Source organism: Bombyx mori, chromosome 23 (assembly GCF_030269925.1).
Source record: "Bombyx mori chromosome 23, ASM3026992v2".
Classification (NCBI taxonomy): Eukaryota; Metazoa; Arthropoda; class Insecta; order Lepidoptera; family Bombycidae; genus Bombyx; species Bombyx mori.
The window spans coordinates 1,563,451-1,583,481 of NC_085129.1; the positions used below are offsets into that span (position 1 = coordinate 1,563,451).

General features: G+C 32.7%; 2 protein-coding genes across 5 annotated transcripts; one reads left to right on the forward strand and one right to left on the reverse strand.

Moving 5' to 3' along the window:
- Positions 1–3,273: 3,273 nt before the first annotated feature.
- On the forward strand, positions 3,274–15,544 carry LOC101740089 (DCN1-like protein 5). 4 transcript variants are annotated; one of them, XR_009976217.1, is made up of 9 exons: positions 3,325–3,483; positions 3,655–3,778; positions 5,425–5,552; positions 6,478–6,578; positions 7,224–7,352; positions 7,823–7,947; positions 8,912–9,119; positions 10,344–10,464; positions 14,461–15,544. XR_009976217.1 is itself a non-coding variant. In XM_004925414.5 (8 exons), the coding sequence occupies exons 3-8, from the start codon at positions 5,437–5,439 to the stop codon at positions 10,412–10,414; spliced, it is 750 nt and encodes a 249-aa protein (XP_004925471.1). In that variant the 5' UTR covers positions 3,274–3,407; positions 3,655–3,778; positions 5,425–5,436; the 3' UTR covers positions 10,415–11,903. The 4 variants fall into 4 exon arrangements, 2 of the variants coding, with proteins under 2 accessions (XP_004925471.1, XP_037875367.1); XR_001139614.4 differs by lacking the exon at positions 14,461–15,544 and adding an exon at positions 12,292–13,196; XM_004925414.5 differs by lacking the exon at positions 14,461–15,544 and having other exon boundaries at positions 3,274–3,407; positions 10,344–11,903.
- On the reverse strand, positions 15,531–17,542 carry LOC101740319 (protein FRG1 homolog). Its single transcript, XM_004925415.5, has 4 exons — positions 17,248–17,542; positions 16,649–17,019; positions 16,098–16,293; positions 15,531–15,931 (listed from the first exon to the last, which is right to left on the reverse strand). The coding sequence occupies exons 1-4, from the start codon at positions 17,307–17,309 to the stop codon at positions 15,784–15,786; spliced, it is 777 nt and encodes a 258-aa protein (XP_004925472.2). The 5' UTR covers positions 17,310–17,542; the 3' UTR covers positions 15,531–15,783.
- Between the last annotated feature and the right edge of the window lie 2,489 nt (positions 17,543–20,031).

Genomic DNA, 20,031 nt, shown 5'->3' on the forward strand with positions numbered 1-20,031 from the left:
CCAGAGAATACCAGTAAATGCAGCCACCCACCTCGAGACATTTTTTCATAGTTTCAGTTTTATTAACGCATTACTGTTTCACGACAGAAATAGGCAGGCCATGTCTTTAAGGTAGACGTTAATATGCACTTATTTAACCTTTATATCAATAATTGTATAGTCTCTGGGCTCCGATAGCTACAACCAGGAGTGCCGGCGGTTCATCTGCTAACTATAATAATAAGAAGTAACGAAATTTTAAATTTAAAGGAAACTGAAATCACTGGTAATAAATAGCAAAATACCAAAACTCATAATCAATTTTAAGTCCTTTTAAAATACTACCGAGGTTTATGTATATTCTGATAACTACAGTTGTATGATTAATAGATAAAATGACAAGAAAAACCCCCTACTAATATACCTATATATTTTTTCAATCCCTACGCCGTAACTCCACGATCGATATTGTTTTTTTTTTCACATCGATAATTTTGCGAAGAGTTCATTACTGTTCTAAATATAATACATTAAATTTAAACACTCAATATACCCATTTCTTATATAGATTCAAAATTAAACTGACAAGTAATACTCGTATAAGTAAACTTAAGTAAGCATCCTTGTGCGAGTAAAGCATAGTTCCCCTTCACCGATATGCATATTTTAAAATCGATAATGAATACTTCGCTAAATCCAGACAGGGCGACACGACGACCACGTGAGGGCGGGGAGCGAGACACCCCAGTTGAAACCCTCGCCGCATTAAGTGCTTTGTTTCCCTGAGACCTGGACAAGTGACGCAATTATTTTTTTGACTGCATAGCTTCTATAGAGGCTGAAATAAAAACAATCGGTACAAGAACACTAGAACAATTTTTACACGCTTTTATTAGTTAAGAATTTTTTTTTTTGTATGTAATGGAATCCTTGAAAGTAATTTTCATGAAAACGTCGCGTCGGATCAACTTGAAAATTTACACACGCATCAAGAATCATTGACAATAGAGTAGGTAATTTTATAATTTTATGTCCATCAAAGACCGATCTTCTTCTTTTTCTTTGACTCCACCTTATACCACTAGGTGGTGTCGTCACAGCTAATTTTTCTTTCATTCTCTTCTATCAGCGGTCAGCTCAACACTCACTCCTCTCTCTCTCATATTGTCATTCACACACTCCATCCATGTCTTCTTCGGTCGACCTCTTTCCCTCTACCTTGGCGCCAAAGCTGGATCCGCCCTTGCACTACCAGCAAGGGCGGATCCAGCTTTGGCGCCAGGAGGGGGTCACATAGTCGTGGGCAAGTTATGAACTTATAATTTAATTTTGATAACAATAGATAATAAATAAATCATGATGTTCTTCAATTAGTCCAAGATAGTTCAAGTCCTGGAACTAGCTCAGGGGGGGTCATGACCCCCATGACCCCCCCCCCTGGATCCGCCGTTGACTACCAGGCACAACAACAAACACAGCAGACAGTTCTTCCAAAAAGGGAAGTCTCAATGAACTCTCACTGTTTTACAGAGACGTTATTTCATTGGATCTCGTCGCTTTTAATTCCATATCATTCAATTACATCCCAATGAAATATATTATAATGATGAGTGAAATATATATGAAATAATAATTAGATCAGCTTCCCTTTAAACGTAACGATATGTATTTATAATATTTATAGGATTTTTGTAACCTCAACAATGGCATCTATTCTATCAGCCCACAGAGGTCCATTAAGCAAATTTTCATACTGTAAAAAGAAATTCATCAAATGAAAATGGAACTTGAATTGACTTCGACTAAACGAATGCTTTTTTAATAGATATTTCTCTGCAAACCGTTTCGTCTAGTTTTTCTTTTGTAATTTATATTAAAAATAATAACATATAATGGTATTGTTATTATCTTTCACCAGAAATAAACCAAAAATGATCCTAAAATGATAATTAAATAAAAGAATAGGTCACTGAGTTTGTTTCACCGGTTCTCAAGACTGACTATGTTTTTGAAACCGGAGGCACATACGGTATAGAACTGGAGGTACATATCCTGTATTTATTTATCTTTTAACGAGTATGTTTTAATGACTTTTAAGTTGAAATTGAATTTAAATTTAAGCGCTGATTTTCAGCTACCTCCGCTTCCCTGTGGTTTTGTGCGAAATATAGAGAATGAAAGACGCACAGTATCAGATAGTCGTGTAAGTATAATTTCTTAAGTTTAAGTCTGATTGGGAATAAAAATGAAAAAAGTATAGATGAAAAAAAATTAAACACAAAATATACAGAAATAATTAATGGAAATTATTAAGAAAATATATTTTGTCACTCTTTTCTTTCGAGCTCTTTCGTTCTTGTATTTTGTGTATTGGAAGAGAGCATGTTGTGAACGTCTTCTTGGAGTTATTTTAGCAGTAACTTAATAAAATGTTATGATAATTTCAAAATCTTTAAGGTACCTAAACTCGCAGGATTGTGCTCTCCGGTCACTGGGTCATACCGCTCATACCTTATGCAACAGTAACCGAAGTGATAGAATACAAGCTACTGTGATAAGAAAAAACGTATTTTTTTACGTCTTTTTTAGGATCTTAATTTGCTTTTAATTTAAAAATGAAGTATGTTTATATTTTTAATATTAATATAATATATAACATATGTATATATATTTTACTATACCCATGTTGTGTGTATGTTTGTTCGCCATCTAAAATAAGACCTACCTAAGTTGTGCGCAGATTCGTGCGTATAAATTTAACTATTTTATACGAGTATTAAACTAAATTGAAAAGTATAATCGACAGATTTAAGTCGGTAAAATCCGCTCATTTCAGAGATCTGATTAATAAAGAATAAAATTATATAATATTTTGAATGAGCAAACTGGCTAAAAAGTCCATCTACCAATGGCTGTTTACAATAAGTTAAAAACAAAAGGTAAAAAATGAAATTAAATCCAACTGCCTTCCGATAGTAAAGAAAGAAATAGGTAATATCTTAAACTCAGCTAAAACAGATTCAAGCAATAACATTATACGATTCATCCATCTTTGAACAACAATTATAATAAACACCATAACGGTTAAGATTCACAAAAAGAAGGTAGTTATTTAAAAAAAGGTGTCTGTACGTGTGTGGATACCAAAGCCATTCTTGAAGTTACGTTTTGTTTTTCTTATTGGACAAGAAATAAAAATCTAAGAAAAGTGCAACTATAACATTTTTACAAAAACTACTATATGTTGTACATATAATTTGAAATCATTTTGTTTATTATAATTTGTTTATATAAACTTAATGGATTTCAAACCCACATTTTCAAGAATCTGGTATTCCGGGTCAAGCAGCATCAAAACGTCAACATGGATTTGAGTTTTCTCGCCGCTGTGTCCGCTGTTTGGTTTTAACAATTTTGCATAAATTATTGTAATTTGTTATATTTGTTATGTTAGTTTTTTGCTATACAAACACATTTTATATTGATTAGATACAAAAGTTGAAGGTGAGACCTGAGTCGTTAATTGGGCAAGAATCAACATCTTCAAAACATTTTTTTGCAATATTTTATTGATCTTTGCAAAACAATAGGCAAAACGCATTGTAGTCTTACGTCTATGATTATCTCTCATCGTAGCTTACAACTTTTTCTCATATTGGTTTTATATTATTTCAGGTTAATATCGACCTGTCAGACGAAGGGGACATTTTTTTCTGCAAGTTGCAATCATAAAATTTGCAAAATAGGAGACGGAAATCCTTTTAAGTTTTCCAATTTCATATCGAATCTACCACCAATTGTAAGTTGACTCCGTTACCTTCTTATTTGATTATGATAAATTCATTCCATTTATTTCTTAACGAAAGTCAGATAGAACATAATTTCGTTTATAATATTTTATACAGATTTTTTTTAACGAAATGTCACCTAATTTCTGCCAATTACAACAAACGTTTATTATATGTCCTTCGTATGTAAATATTTTTTTCAATAACCTCTGATATAACCTCCAAAATTTGAATGTAATGTTATAACATCCAGCTGACTTGTCTATATTAATTGGTACATATTTTTTAAATGAAATAAAGGTTTTAAGAACGTACAGATATCTTTAATCAAATTAAGATACAAATAGTTTCGAGCTTTGAAGGTCGAAAAACATCTAAACACAAAAACACAAGTAAGAAACAAAGTAAGTTTTTGTTATAAAAAAATAAGAATTCATTTAATATGATTTTTGACATGTAAGGGTTCATCTAATTAGTTCATAATAAATGATTTAATGAAAAGCCACAACATTATCTGCAGATTAAGAGCAATAAATCTTCAGGTACTTTAAGACAAACATTGTTAGCTACATGAGTAATGACATTTGATTTGCTTGTTTAATTTAGATTCTAAATAGAATAAACTTTACAATACAGTAAATTTCACCAAGTTTTACAATCATTAATCAATTATAACACTCAATCTAAATTGAAATTGATTGACATTATTTATGAAATCTACATTATCTATGATATAATGGGGAGTTCTTGGCTTTCTATAGATGACCCAACAATTAAATAATAAAAACTCAGGATTAATTGTTATTTTCTTAGTAAAAGAGCTTGCCGCCCACTTGGTTAAGTTGTTACTGGAGCCCACAGACCACCCACATTGAGAAAGGAGTTCTTAGTCTCAGTTCTACAATATAACTGCTGCCTCATCCATGAGAAAACTTCATGGTAGCAATAGGCCAGTGGAACTTACTAGTGCGTTTAAATAAAACTTCCAAAGACCAGTTAATGCATATTATAATTTTTGTGGATTTTGATTTTTATTACACTGTTAATCTTTCTCTGTGGAAGTCATTTGTAAATATGACTGAAATACGTACATTGCATTAGGAAATGTCTACATTAAAAACAATATAAATAGAACAATTAAAACATTACAGGTTAAAATTGAAATATTATTAAACTGCTTTTGTTGCTGCCATTTTCTGTAAAACTGCCAAATTGATTACCTAACCTTTGCTAAAAAATTACTGCGTGTTAAAGTAACTATGAATTTTAAAGTAAATGGGACTGGATAGATCATAAATATTCTGACCTAACAATTACTTCTAGAATTTTATATCATCATTAAAATAATTAAAGTTGGAGTCTTTGCAAAGAATGATATAGGGAATCATTATTATTATTATGATTTACACTTACTTACATTACTTACATTTCTAATAAAAAATTATGTTACTCAGATCAACTATCCATCTATAAAAAGAGTTCTCAACCTGTCTCTACCTTCAGATCTATATTATCGCACACATGCATTGTAAATAATAATGTCAAATGTAAAGTGTAAATAGTGTCAAATTAACATTGAATTAGGTTTCCAAAATGATGATTTAGTTTATTTTTCGTACTGTCGTATGCAATGTTAATAATGAAATAATATTCTGAGGGTGGTGGAGCGATGCCTCGGAGCAGCAAACGAACGAGGAGCGGCGCACCTACAAGCGGAAACGATGTTCTGCCTGGTGCTACATCCATAGATGAACACCATCATCACAAAAGATCAAGAAATAGCAGGTACTAGGCATTATTAAAATCAAGTCTTTTTTTTTTATTGCTTAGATGGGTAGACGACAGCCCATCTAGTGTTAAGTGGTTACTGGAGCCCATAGACATCTACAATGTAAATGTGCCATCCACCTTGAGATATAAGTTCTAAGGTCTCAAGTATAGTTACAATGGCTGCCTCGCCGTTCAAACTGAAACGCATTACTGCTTTACTGCAGAGAATAGGCAGGGTGGTGGTATCTACCCGTACGGACTCACTAGAGGTCCCACCACCAGTAATTATGCAAATTATAATTTTTCAGGTTTCATTTTTATTACACAATGCTATTCCTTCACCATGGAAGTCAATCGTGAACATTATATCATATATTATATCTGCATAACCAACAGATAAAGACCAAGACCAATAGCATTAATTCCCTTACTGCCTCATCTTCTTCATCTTAATAGCTAAACCTAGCTCCCTTTCATAAATAATCCCAGTTCAATCTTATTTGAGTCAACTAAAATATTTATTATGTAAGTATACTAACAAAATATAAAGTCCATGCAACGTGAATTGTTTTACTGGTAAATTTTGAAAGCCCTTCTAATGTTGCCTGGATTCCAGAGGCCATACAAGATTAATTTCAATGAAAATCTTACCTATTTATTTGAATTTTCAGTACAAATGTTATTGAAATGATTTTTTTTTAAAACCGGTACTAGCTTCGAGTCATAATATAAATGAATCAACTTATTTATTAGGATTTTTTTATTGCCATTAAGTCAAACCAGCATATGTTCCACCTAGTGATAAATAGTTTCTGTTCCTTATAGACAGTAATATCAGGGCATGGCCAAGCTACTGCCTACTAAAGACTGCAAATATTACATTAGTGCAAGATTGATGTCTTTCATTATATAACTGTCCTTTTACAATTATTCATTTCAGTTTACGTCGACATTTGAAAGCAGAAGACACAAGTTTCAGTGTAAAGAAATGCTTATCATGGTTCAAAGAGTACACTTCGGTATCAGAACCGGATGTTTTAGGTATTTATAATAATCATAATAATGCATAGATAGAGCATTCACAATGTTACTTTAGATACTAAATACTAATAAAGTTACATAATATCAGTTTTAATGAAAACAATTTGAAATTATTTTTCTTCCATATAATATATGCATAATATTCAATATTTGTATTCACTTTATCAACGCATATAAAATTAAGATCAATTCAAATATAAGTGAGTTATGTGGAATTTAATCTCATGCTTTTAAGTGCAGTATCACGAATTTAAGTTTAAATTGAATAAAAAATCATACCTATGCACATTAGTATTTAATATAAACATTTGTAAATCACCTTATTACTCTCAATTCTCAGTTTAATGCCTTAACTATTATTATTTCCCCATGTTTAGTTTAGTTTTCTTGAAAAAAAAAAACATATAAAATATTTATGTTTCCCTTTTTACATTTGCATATAAATAGTTTACTGTTTCTCTCGAAGCTTAATGCTGCTACTACAATGTTTTAAAATTATTATTATTAAATTCTTTGCAAACATTGAAAAGTTCGTGTCATACATAGTAAACAATATTAAATAGTCCATTACTTTGAATATTACAGTATGTATTCTGTTTTTTGAAGAATTTTTATAACTAAATATTTTTTAAATATTACTTTCAGGTCCTGAAGGAATGGAAAAGTTTTGTGCAGACCTAGGTGTAGACCCCGAAAATGTGGTGATGTTGGTTATAGCTTACAAAATGGGAGCGAAACAAATGGGATTTTTCACACAGGAAGAATGGTTAAAAGGTATGTACTATTAATTTAGACATCTCTCAAGGCGGGCCTCAATGTTTTATTTAAAACTATTGTTATGTTAATTCAACTTAAAATTTAATTATAGTGAAAGATATAATTTGTCTTTTGAAAAGTATATTTTACAAAATGGCTTAATTTAAAATTTAATCGTCTTTTTTGTTTGTTCTAATATGATGATAAGTGTTACCATTTTAAGAAAGAAAATTAAAGTCCAGATAAGAAAATGATCCAAATCACACTAAGCATTTCAGCCCAAGAAATGAAAGCTCTAAATTTCATATGCTTGGAGTCTACTGGGTTGGCTATTTGTATACAGTGTACTGATTATTGATCACGTTCTGGTAAAGAGAAATAAAAAAAAAAGTGGTAATGGTAGTAGTTATACCAAAAGTAGAGTATTCAAAAAATAGTTTATAGAGTCAATATTACAAGCTATTACAAACATATGCTATTTGTTTCAGGCTTAACAGAGCTACAATGCGACAATGTACATAAATTACAAAATAAATTAGATTATTTACGGAATTTACTTAATGATCCACACATATTTAAGGCTATTTATCGATATTCATATGATTTTGCAAGGGTGAGTAACAAATTATATTTCTATATTGTAACTAAATTTATGAAACCTACCAATTAACACCACATGAGCCTAAAGGGTTAACATACACTTCAATGTCACCTAACACCTAAAACAAGGCTCAATTTTGTTTTCCCAAAGTGGGTAGGTGAGCTCACGACCCACTTGTTGTTAAGGGTTACTGGGGCTCATAGACATCTACAATGTAAATGACGTCCATCCACCCGAGACATCAATGTTAAGGTTTCAGTTTTCTTCCTTGCGTCGTATTCCTCACTGCTGGGGGTCGTGATTACCCTTTTGTATCACCTTCGCACGCACGATCATTGTTCATCTATTCTTGTCTCTGGCGGTGTGGAGGGCGTTGTGAAATGTGGAATTAAGAGCGGTGCGGATCTTATCGGATCAACGCATTGGACTGTGCCCCCGAGGCCTTTTCTCATCCACTTTAACGGTCATGATGAGCCTTTTTTTATCCTACCTATGCTGATAGACTATTTCAGCTTCTCCTTGACGTGTAGGTGAGCTCACGGGGCTCAAATCGGGAGTGTTGTTAACACTGGACTTAGCAAGAGCTTTGTAGAATCTACTACCGAATCGGAAACGTGACTCACTTTGAAGATCCAGCAAGACACTCAGTGGGCTGGAGCCTCTCGAGATTGCTACCATCCTTCAGTTTTATTAGTATTGAATATTTAGTTTTTGTTGGGTTTTTTTTATTGCTTAAATGGTTGGATGGGCTCACAGCCAACCTGGTATTCATTGCTTACTGAAGTCCATAGACATCTACAACGTAAATGCGCCACCCACCTTGAGATATAAGTTCTAAGGTCTCAGTATAGTTACAACGGCTGCCCCACCCTTCAAGCTGAAATGCATTACTGCTTCACGGCAGAAATAGGCAGGGCGGGGTGGTACAAGAGGTCCTACCACCGGTAGTTTCGTTTAGTTTGGTTGGTTTGTGCAGGACAAGGAGCAGCGCTCGCTGGACACGGAGGTGGCGGGCGCGCTGCTGGGCGTGCTGCTGCCGCGCTGGGCGCTGCGGGCGGCGCTGTGCGAGTTCATCGCGCGGGAGCGGCGGTACCGCGTCGTCAACCGCGACCAGTGGTGCAACATCCTCGAGTTCAGCCGCACCGTCGACGCGCACCTCGCCTCCTACGACGCCGACGGAGCCTGTGAGTCCCACCCAGCCGACCTACCTCACCGCGTAATCAAATCAAAAATAAATAATACTTTAAAAAAACTAACAAAATACGCTTTTATAAAAAATCTAACTAAAATACGCTTTTATAAAAAATCTAACTAAAATATAGATATTTTTTTTGTAAATTTGAATTAAAAATAGTGTAAAAAATGATTTTATTGTAAAAAAGCGTAGGGTATATGATAGTTATAAATATGTAGTTATAAATATTTTATGAACAGATATGAGTAGAAAAGTCATTTTGATAATGTCCTGAAAACTTCTTTTACAATAAAATAATTTTTTCTTTCACTTTTTTTAATTCAAATTTATTTTCTGTTTTTTAATTGGATTTTCTACAAAAGCATATTTTGTTAGTTTTTTTATTTTTTTAAACTATTATTTATTTTTCATTTTTTAATTGAATTTAAAAAAAAAATTAAGATTGATTTGTCATCGGTCCGTAATAAATATACCAAATTTCGAGTTAATCCGACGTTTTGAAGGGGGTCAAAATCATGTTCAAAGATTCCGTTACAAACTAACATACGTCTGAAGCTGATAAAAGCGTATTAATGAATGTTTGTATGTTTTTTTTTTTTTTTTTTTTTTTTTATTGCTTAGATGTGTGGACGAGCTCACAGCCCACCTGATGTTAAGTGGTTACTGGAGCCCATAGACATCTACAACGTAAATGCGCCACCCACCTCGAGATATAAGTTCTAAGGTCTCAGTATAGTTACAACGGCTACCCCACCCTTCGAACCGAAACGCATTACTGCTTCACGGCGGAAATAGGCGGGGTGGTGGCACCTACCCGTGCGGACTCCCAAGAGGTCCTACCACCAGTGAGGTGTTTGTTCTCAATGCGCTGTTAAACCATCATCCGATTGTACTACACATACTGTGCCGACTCGGTACAGTTACTTGCTCGGCAGATAAATTTTCTGTCATAATAGTGCGATAGGTCAAGCGCGAGCGGTTTCAAGAAATCATATTTTCCATACAAGTAGTGAAATGTTAAGAAAATTTAACTACAATACATAATATTTGTGCTCTTTAGTTTATTTTTATTTTTAATTAATTAAATATATTAATCTTATATGATGGAAATTAAAAAACTTTTCATCAACATTATGGAAATTAAAAAAACTTTTCATCTAATATTATGATAAAAAAAGTTAATACCTAATTATAACGTGATTGTTTCTCACAGGGCCAGTTATGTTAGACGAATTTGTGGAATGGTTAAGGGCGAACGACTCATCAATGCCCCCGGCCAGCTGAGACTGCGAGGCCCCTCCACTCTAACCAGCTCCGCTCATCTCTATCTGCAGGTATTAATGCCCAGTCAAACTGCTGAATTTATTTATAAACGCGGAAAATTATATGACACTCGGTCACTAGTTTACGGTCAGGTGAATACAGAATAAATGCACGGTGAGCACCAGGGGCTAGGGACTATTGCCGAGTTCGTAGGAGCGTACGTAATGATGGGACGAGAGATTGAAAAATATATTTTACTAAAGCTGTTGCTCTGCTTCCAATGGAGCAATTGAAAAACAGCTGACGTGCTGTGCGTTGTGTTTTTGTGACGTCCGCGAGTTGTACGTATCTTAAATTGCACATGAATGTGAAATTCCTAAAAACAATATTTAAGTTAACAAATTAATAGTGTTTCTTGAGATCAGTTTGTGAGATTTTTTTTATTATAAACAATTCGGTAATAGTTCTCTTACACCGTGTGTATGTAGTCATTTATGAAGATTATATAATCTTATTTGTAGCTCATTTGAATGTTATATGCAAAAGTTATTTTGGCAGAAACTTTATTTTGTAATAATTGATAATAACTTGTGAACAATCGCTGTGTTCATTGCCCTGTCCTGTGGCGCATGTTCACTTTTGTTAGAACGAATTAATTTAATTCACATGAAGCCTATTGAATATTTATGAATGCCTATAAATCAAAACTGTTTCATCAGATTATTTTCTCTTGATATTAGTTCAGTGTAGTTCATATTCCTTGAAAGTTATGTTGTCAATAATCTCATGGAAATTTCATTTGGTTTGTCAATAAAAATGTTTGAAACTAAACTAATAGATGTTTCAAGACGATTCAATTGTAAGATTTATTATTTTTTTGTAATCTACTCATCGTTTTATGTTGTGTGAGCAATACAAAAACAATTATCGAATATAATTTAAATTCTCTGTAATTATAAAAACTGGCATGTAGTATAATCTTGTCTCCGTTCGTACTTACTCAGAAATTTATTTCTACTGTATCTTACAAAGTTATAGTTTTTTTTTGTTAAACTTTTTCTTTTCAAATTAAATAACAGTGACACTGTTACTTTTGTTTTTTCAGTTGGTTTATTTATGTTTGAAAGAAATGGCTGAGCTGAAATACATTTTTGAGTAGGAATCGAGGGATTGGTATAATGAATTATGTGCATGAATTGTGATTTTCCTATGAGGAACTTCACATTTCTTTAGTATTCAGTAAAGGATATCTTCTAAAAGGTCACATGTCGGTGATTTTCCTCAATAGGCTGTTTGTTATTGGACTATTGATTGGTGGTAGATGGCCCTCTACACGACACGTTTTGAATAAGTTGTTGAGAACTTGATACGTGCATGACATTAATTATTTTTTTATGAAATCAATGAAGTCAAAATTACAACAATAGAATCATCGTTGTTGCCTATGTATAGTATGACCATGTTGTATCATAAAAACAACCAAATATAATAAAAATTATCCACAATTGAATACAGTGTTTTTTTTAATGATTGGCATGAAAAGTAGCACACTTAATTTAAATATTTTGTGTAATTAGACGCTGCACACACTGTGAATTTGATGTGATAATTAAGGAACGCCCTGTATATTTCATATGCAGAGTCAATTGCTGTGATGTTTCTTACAGTTGCTATTTAAAATCCCAATTCAATGAATTGTTCTCAAAACCTTAATAGAAAATGAAATGTAGGCCTCGTTGTTGGCATGAGAACTATTATACTAGATTTATACAAAGTAAAAACTTTTCAATAGGATTTCTTACAATATGACAATATATACACCCTGTAATTTTGTTGGCTTTTGTTTCTTTTAAAGTATGTACTGCCTTGACTTTAATTCCCAATAAATTGTTGTAAAGGTAAATTAAACCATTAATGGATCCGGAGTTCAAATCCCGCGATCCCGTGAGGTCCACGGCTGCGACAGCAGACTCGGAACTGTACGACTGATTCACTTCACAACCAACACAACTCATTATTATGTGCCCTACCACCATTAATATCTTCATTAACACTAATCACACCAACACTTACTGGTACCTATTTCAACTATAGCGAGTAGATAACGATATACGACAAGTATTAATAAAAATAAACAAACAAAACAACAAAAAACATAGTATAGTAACTGTAGATTAATTGGTAAGAAAAAGTCATGAAGTCAAATGTGCATAAGCAATAAGATGATAACGTGCATTTTCAATGCAAAGGTTCAAAATGGGTCATTTGACCCGTCAAGGTGTGTTTAGTGTTAATTCAAGTCATCCACAAAACACACTTATCGTTGTTGTGTGAATTATAACCATCAATACAGTTCAATGATGAGAATATCTATGAAACTTCAGAGGAAAATAAGTTTTATTTAATTTGTGTTAAAAATGATTGCCGTTAAATTTCTATTCATATTTTTTTAAATAAATATTATATATTGCACATTATATCTTACATTCATTACCATTTGGATTTATTTTGTATCAAATTTAGTTTTTAAGGTCACACTGTGTATATTGTAGCATTTATAATTTAGTTGTATTATTATGTATATTGTGACTATAATATTATTATTACTATTATTACTGGAATTGTTTTTCAGACGACTCTTTATAAAAATTAAACTATTATTCTCGTCGAAAGTTTGTGAATCAAATAAAATTTTTTTTTCAATGTTGATTATAAAAAAAAGGTTTTGTATTATCTAAAATATTTTCTTATAAGCCCACCGAGATTGTACTCTCAGTAACAAATAAATTAAAATATAAACCAATATTGCTGGTGGGTGTGTGTGTTTGTTTATCCATTACGACATACTTACAAAAGCCTCAGACTGAAATAATTCTTGATAAATATATTTACATATAATAGAATACGAATATTAATAAAAAAAAACGTTAGTTGCATGAGTTTTTCATACACGTCTTAGGATTTATAAATATGGTTCTTGGTCGATTGTCCTAACGTGAGATGATAAGCTACAGATAAATTACGAGAAACCTTCATGCTGTGAAACATCATCTGTGAAAATAACTTTTTTCTAAATAAATAATTGTCCTAATGTTTTCATTGGAATGTGAGTATGCTTCGCCTACAGTGCCATCGGCACTCCGAACCTCACATCTCATGTCTCAAAGTCGGTCCAGTGACCACTCCATAGGTGGGCCGCGAGCCGGTTCACACGCCTATATGTATTTAATGAATCCTCACATCCATCCTTACAACTAGTGCTTATGCTGGTTTCGTTATAGTTTACTCGCAAATTCTCACTTAAAAATCATCAGAAAACTAAAGTTATTAAGAATCTTATTAATAAATGTTTGTACGCATCTAATAAACAAAAATAAAATTTCAAACATTATCCTAACATTGCCTACATGAAGCATCTCTTAGTGGCTCCATTCCTGTATTACAGTGTGCTTATGCAGTTGAAACAGCGCCCCTAGCGGCAGACGTACGCAAACGATCCTATTCCATACAAATATGAGCTAACTTTTTCGCTATCGAGTACGTTAAAAAATTCGCACTAACCACAAAAATTAACTCGGATTTCATAGACGCTGTTATATACAGGGGGTCCAAATTTTCTTTCAATAAATATTGTTTTTAAATGCTATAATTGCCAAATGCATATGATAGTATTAATAATACTTTGATATGTTATGTAAATAATAATGTGCAAATATTTTATAAAACTCACAGCTATGTGACCGTAATCTATTGATTTATTTCTCATGATTCATAATGGTTAACATAATTTGAAGGTCTCTTGTATTCTTGTTGGTAAAGTTAGTTAATCGTCCGAGATCGAACAAATCGCTTTGTTGACTTAAAGGCTACGTTCCTTATAGTACTAAAACAAATATTAACAGAATCCGAACATATTCTTCTAGTACTGTAGCATGGTGGAAAACTGAATATATGCTTTCTTTATAATGAATATCATTGTTATTCACATTTATTACTATTTATATATATCAGAATCTTATCAATTATTAGATTTTTTTTAAATAAGACTACATAGTTTTAAATTACAGAAAATATATGGTCGCTGATGATCCAAGCCACCAGCTGTCAGGGCTCCAGAGGAACTCAATACTACAGTACAAATAGTAAAGCCCGCGAATACACTACGATGTATTTTAGACTTCGACCTCACGTCTCCATGCGTGAGGTCGCACGGTGATGTCACCACCGTGAGGGCCAATTGACACCAGCTACTGGGCCGTGAGCTCGCTCGCAACGCTACGCAATAATTAATTTTAATTTTACCTGCCTATTCGCGGTAGCCCAAGAGGCTATTCCAGTTACGCAGAGATGGGAAAAAAAAGAAGTTAAAATTCACAGTTCTGAGCACACTACAATAGCGAACAAACATCGCTGTGTAAGTCGTAACAAGAAAGATCTTTCCATAACAGCTGATATTGTTATTAATGTTTTGAAAGAATATTCGAAAATAAATATTTTTTTAAAGTTAAAGTTATTTAAATTAATCATTTCAATACTTCCTTATCTAATAATCTGGCCTTCTGAAACAGATTAATAAAATTTATAAACAATGGAATTGCATTTGCATATTCATACATTGAAATGCAATCTTGACATTCTATCATACGTTTGAATACCAACTGACATACTCTATTTATTCTGGTATTGTTCTGAGACTAACATTTAAAACATGTTCCAATAGACGAGACTAGGTTACTATCTAGTCCATACTAGGTTTAGGTGTAGATATCGTTTTATAAGACGTAGTTAGCATATTTCAATTCTGATTTGTATTTCAAAGAAACGGCTTGTTCAGATGGATTGGACTGCAAAATAATTATTTGTAATGAATATGTATTTGTTTTCCTATAGGTATTTGTTTTATGAAAGTACTCATACAGGTAATACTTAAAGTTTGTTTACTACCTTATAAAATTTTCTGCAAATTTCATATTTAATAAAAAAAGGTAAATCTGACTGCAATATTTGCAATATTTTTGTAAGTATCAATCTGAATGTGCGAGTCTCGAACAACTTCTTTATAAACATTGGTGTAGTGTATGCTGAATGATTTGAAACCATCATACTGATAACTGTTATGTAAAGGATAAATAAATACTTTTGCAAAATGAATATGGATTGTTTATTTTGTACTAAACATAGACAACGCATTGTAATAAATTCACATAATTAATCCTTCAGCGAGATCAGATTGAGGTATTTCTCAAACTATAGAATTATCTTTTAATGGTTTTGATGGGATTTTATAGATTACTACTGTAATTAAATCCAACCCTGTACAACCCTTGGTCAATTCAATTGAGGCTGCTTTTTTTAGAACTATTTGTACAATGGAAATTTATAAAAAAATACTATTTACAATATCTATCAGCTTTCATTTTACTTCTCCTGTCAAGCAGTGTCTCGTGGAGATTACCCTCAATTTTGGCACGTTTCAACTCTGTAACACTACCATCATTCAACCGTAATTTCTTGTCTTGAAACTTCTGGAATTTTTTCCTGTGAAATACAAACATCTGTATTTTAAAATTTAAAGTCCCATTTAATCTGCTAGAGCACTACAATTATTTAAGGCAGTTTCTCAACTGAACATTTTTTTCAGTTCTGAACTAATTTGGACTAATGTAATTAATGGTATGGACATATAAAATTAAATATTACTCACACATAATTAACTTCAACTTCATTTAAGTTGCCCTCTTCTTCTGCAGGCAACACTGCTTTATTTACTTCCTTGGCTTTATTACTCCGTATTATACAGTACTCATTCTCACCGGCACTGACACTCTTAGCTATAACACTGTCATCATCAGGCGTTACAGACATGAATTTGTTTAAGGAGCTCAGTATTGCAGTTTTACCTGTAAATGTTATTGTATTCTAAAGTCAAGAAAATAAATGTTCATATAATTCCTTGTTCCTGTCCTATACATTCATGCATTGCCTATCGGATTCCTTTGAGACAGTTAGTTGTTTCTTCTTTAAGGAAGATATCTGCATGACTAATTTTAAGAATTGTTTATACTAAAGTACCAAAAGCTTCGAATAGTGTTTTATAAAATTATATTATTCTATTATATTTTTCTACTCTCTCTTAACTACCATGCAGCCAAACAACACTACATAAATGTTAATAGTCTTATTAATTACCTAGTCTGAGGTTTAATTTCAATTAGAGTACTAAACAAAACAATAAGTATATCAATTTTTACCAACCATCTTGCCAAACAGGCTCCCACTGTTCCATTGGCCCTACTGCATCAGATCTGCCCACCACCACTCCATCCTTTGAAACCCCCAAGTATTTTCCATACCCTGATTTCAAAGCAAATTTGTTTTCTCCTGCAGGGAAAGCTGTGAAGATTTCTTCTGGGGAAGGCCCTTCACCATCACCATGAGGACTTCCAATTGTAAATAACCCATTATCCAATGCTGATACGTAGCAATTATTCCCAAATTCTATTGATACAGATCCTGTTATGTCTTCGACTATATCGATCCGCCACCACCCTCCATGTTTTAGTAAATCCTCATCAACTTTGGAGTCATCCGATTTATCCTTCTTCTTGTGCTTGCGTTTTTTTGCTCTTTAAGGTTAAAGCAATAATAGGGCATTGTAATTGAGCTGCATCAATTATTGGTGCAATTGGTATTAAAAAACTCGAATTTTCTAATACTCTACTGAATAAGTTATTTTTCATAATTTAAAAAAATCAATATTAAACATAATAAATTAGGTTTTTGAAATTTTACGATGTATCTAATAAAAAATAAAACGGACAGAAAGAACATTTGTCGTTCTCATGTTTACTTACTTGGGTTTGTCTCCTTTAAGAACTAACTTTCCACGTTTCACAGCAGCATATTCATCAGTCATGTTTTTATCTTGTAAATTAAATCACAGATGTATTTTACTGTATTTATATATGTAACTAAATAACTCGTTTATTAATTTTTTTTAAGGGATTTTACGACCTGGTAACTAAGACCTTTGGGTCAAGTCTTATTTTAATTTTAATGATCACGTAACTTTTTTATATGAAAATGATATTATGAAATGAAATTAAGTTGATTATTATGAAATATGGCATGAAGTGAAATGAAAACGAAATGAAATGACATGAGATGAGATGATAAAGGATGAAGTATAATCGGCTTAGTGAATTTGGCCCCCCTTTTTTTTATTTTCGGATATTTTTTTTATTTATTATTTGTTCGTCGTTTGTTCGTTAATGATCGAAGGTTCGCCTTTTATTTATTTATAATTAATTAAACAAATGATCACCGCTAAGTGGGCCCCCTTTACTAGTTATCTTTATTTTTATCGCTCAGATTAATTAATTTTGATCAATTATCGTTTGTTCGACGACTATTAGTGATTGTTCGATCATAACAACAATTAAATTTCCAATATTTAATTATTTTATATCTGATAAGCAAACCATCACCTCACGCCTACATTGCGCATGCGCCAGTTTTGTCAGTCAGCTGGCAATGGCCGCATTTACTAGCCGTTTGATAACAAGTGCGTTTATACTGTCTAATTCTTTCTTACGTAGATCAAAAAAATATTGAAAACTTCAACAAACTTCAACTTGATACGACATACGAGATCTGTGAAAGTGCACAAATGTGAAAAAATGAAACAAAGCCGCTGGACGTAGCTTCCCGGGATCCTCCAAAACGTCCACTGAAAAAATCTCAGTAAATGACCACCATTTTACTGAGATTATATTTCATCCCGTATCATCTCATCTTTTTTTTTTTTTTATTACCCTTGTAGGCAGACCATAGACCTATATAGTAGGGACACGACATATTGTTCTATACGTACAATTGCTTATATAAATAGTACCCATTTTGAAGGCACTCCTGCGTAATATACGCTCTGAGTTAACATTTCTGGTTTTATTGACTTACGAAGACCGCCCGCTTACCATGTCGCTACCCGAAAGTAGAAATACTCCAACATTATATATATTAAAATTCATTATGAGCCCTCATCCGAAAAATCGGACACCATTTTTCGGTCGGAATCTATTGATCATGACACTAATCATAAATACCTCTTTAAAATATGTCATCAAAACATATTTAAACATTCTGTTTAGATATTTCGGGAAAAAAGCTACCGACAAAATCTCTTCGGAACTATTTAAATAAAATAGTTTTATTCCGCAGTGAGTAAAACACTGTTGTAAATATTTAATAATTAAGTGATTTTAGAGAGGAAGTCACAAGGAATGACGTTTGTAATTAATGAATGTCCCTTGATAAGTTTAAAATTTGAATCACTCTCAAGTGAAAGTGATTCAAATGGTGCGGCGCACCTTCCTTGAGGTGCGCTGCGGTAGTGTGTTACGGACTTTAGAGTCAGCAAAACAATTAAATTAGATTGTAATAGTCTAAGAAAAACACGTACTCAAAATACGATAACATTTAGCATGCTAGAAATGGGCAGATGGCACTGTATTACGCCCTAACTTTATGTTTTGCGACAAACGACAACTTTATAAAATCAGTGTAGCAACTTTATTAAATTCGAAGGACGAACTTGTCTTAGATTTCACACATCTAAATCATATCATATTTGCACATAACAATATACCTACTTACTTCCCATTAAAGTATAAATTCTACAAATAAAATTAAATAATACTCAACAATATTTAAAATAAAATGAGCCAAGAACGTTTATCGATAAAAGCTGATAACATTGAAATCTTTTGTACAGCACTAAAACCGCCACGTTTTGTGGTCAGATGACGTCACAGTGGCACGAATTTTTTGTTGACGTTTCATTTCCATAGGTTTCCTACTTCAGTGCACGAATTTTTTGTTGACGTTTCATTTCCATAGGTTTCCTACTTCAGTGAGGCAGACGAGCATACGGCCCACCTGATGGTGAGTGGTTACCGTCGCCCATGGACTTCAGCAATGCCAGGGGCAGAGCCAAGCCGCTGCCTAAATTTTGCCTAATTTAACTTAATCATCCCAGTTGATTAATGTCTCAAATTAATCATTTTCATTTCATTTCATTTCATTCCATATTATCATATTTCATAAAAATAAGAATAAAAATTAAAATAAGACAAGAGCTAAAAGTCTTAGTTACCAGGTCATAAAATCCCTTAAAAAAACCTTTTTTGTTTGAGTTGATCGCATCGGCAAATGGAACGTATCCCATCATTCAAACTTTTCTAAGATAAAACTATGTCTGCTGTACGAAATATTGTTGATTTTTGTAGCGGAATGAAATTGAACGAAAACAATAAACAATATCGTTGAAACAGATTAAATTAAATAAAAATGTGAGCCGTCACGGGATACCTGGCAGATGTGAAACATCGACATTATTTTGTAAAAGTAATATGCAGAAAAGAACAGATTGTGATAGGAACTAAATATGTCAAAATGAGAAAATAAAAAATTATTTGTTTTCAAGTAAAACACAGGTTATATAATATACTGTAGTAAGCAACTGTACACACTACGGAGTATAAACTATAGGTATCCGAGCTCAGTGTAGCGAGAGAGATGGCTTAACGCCGGATCGAATGGGAGAGAATCGCACAGTCGATTGCGCATGGCGACGCGTC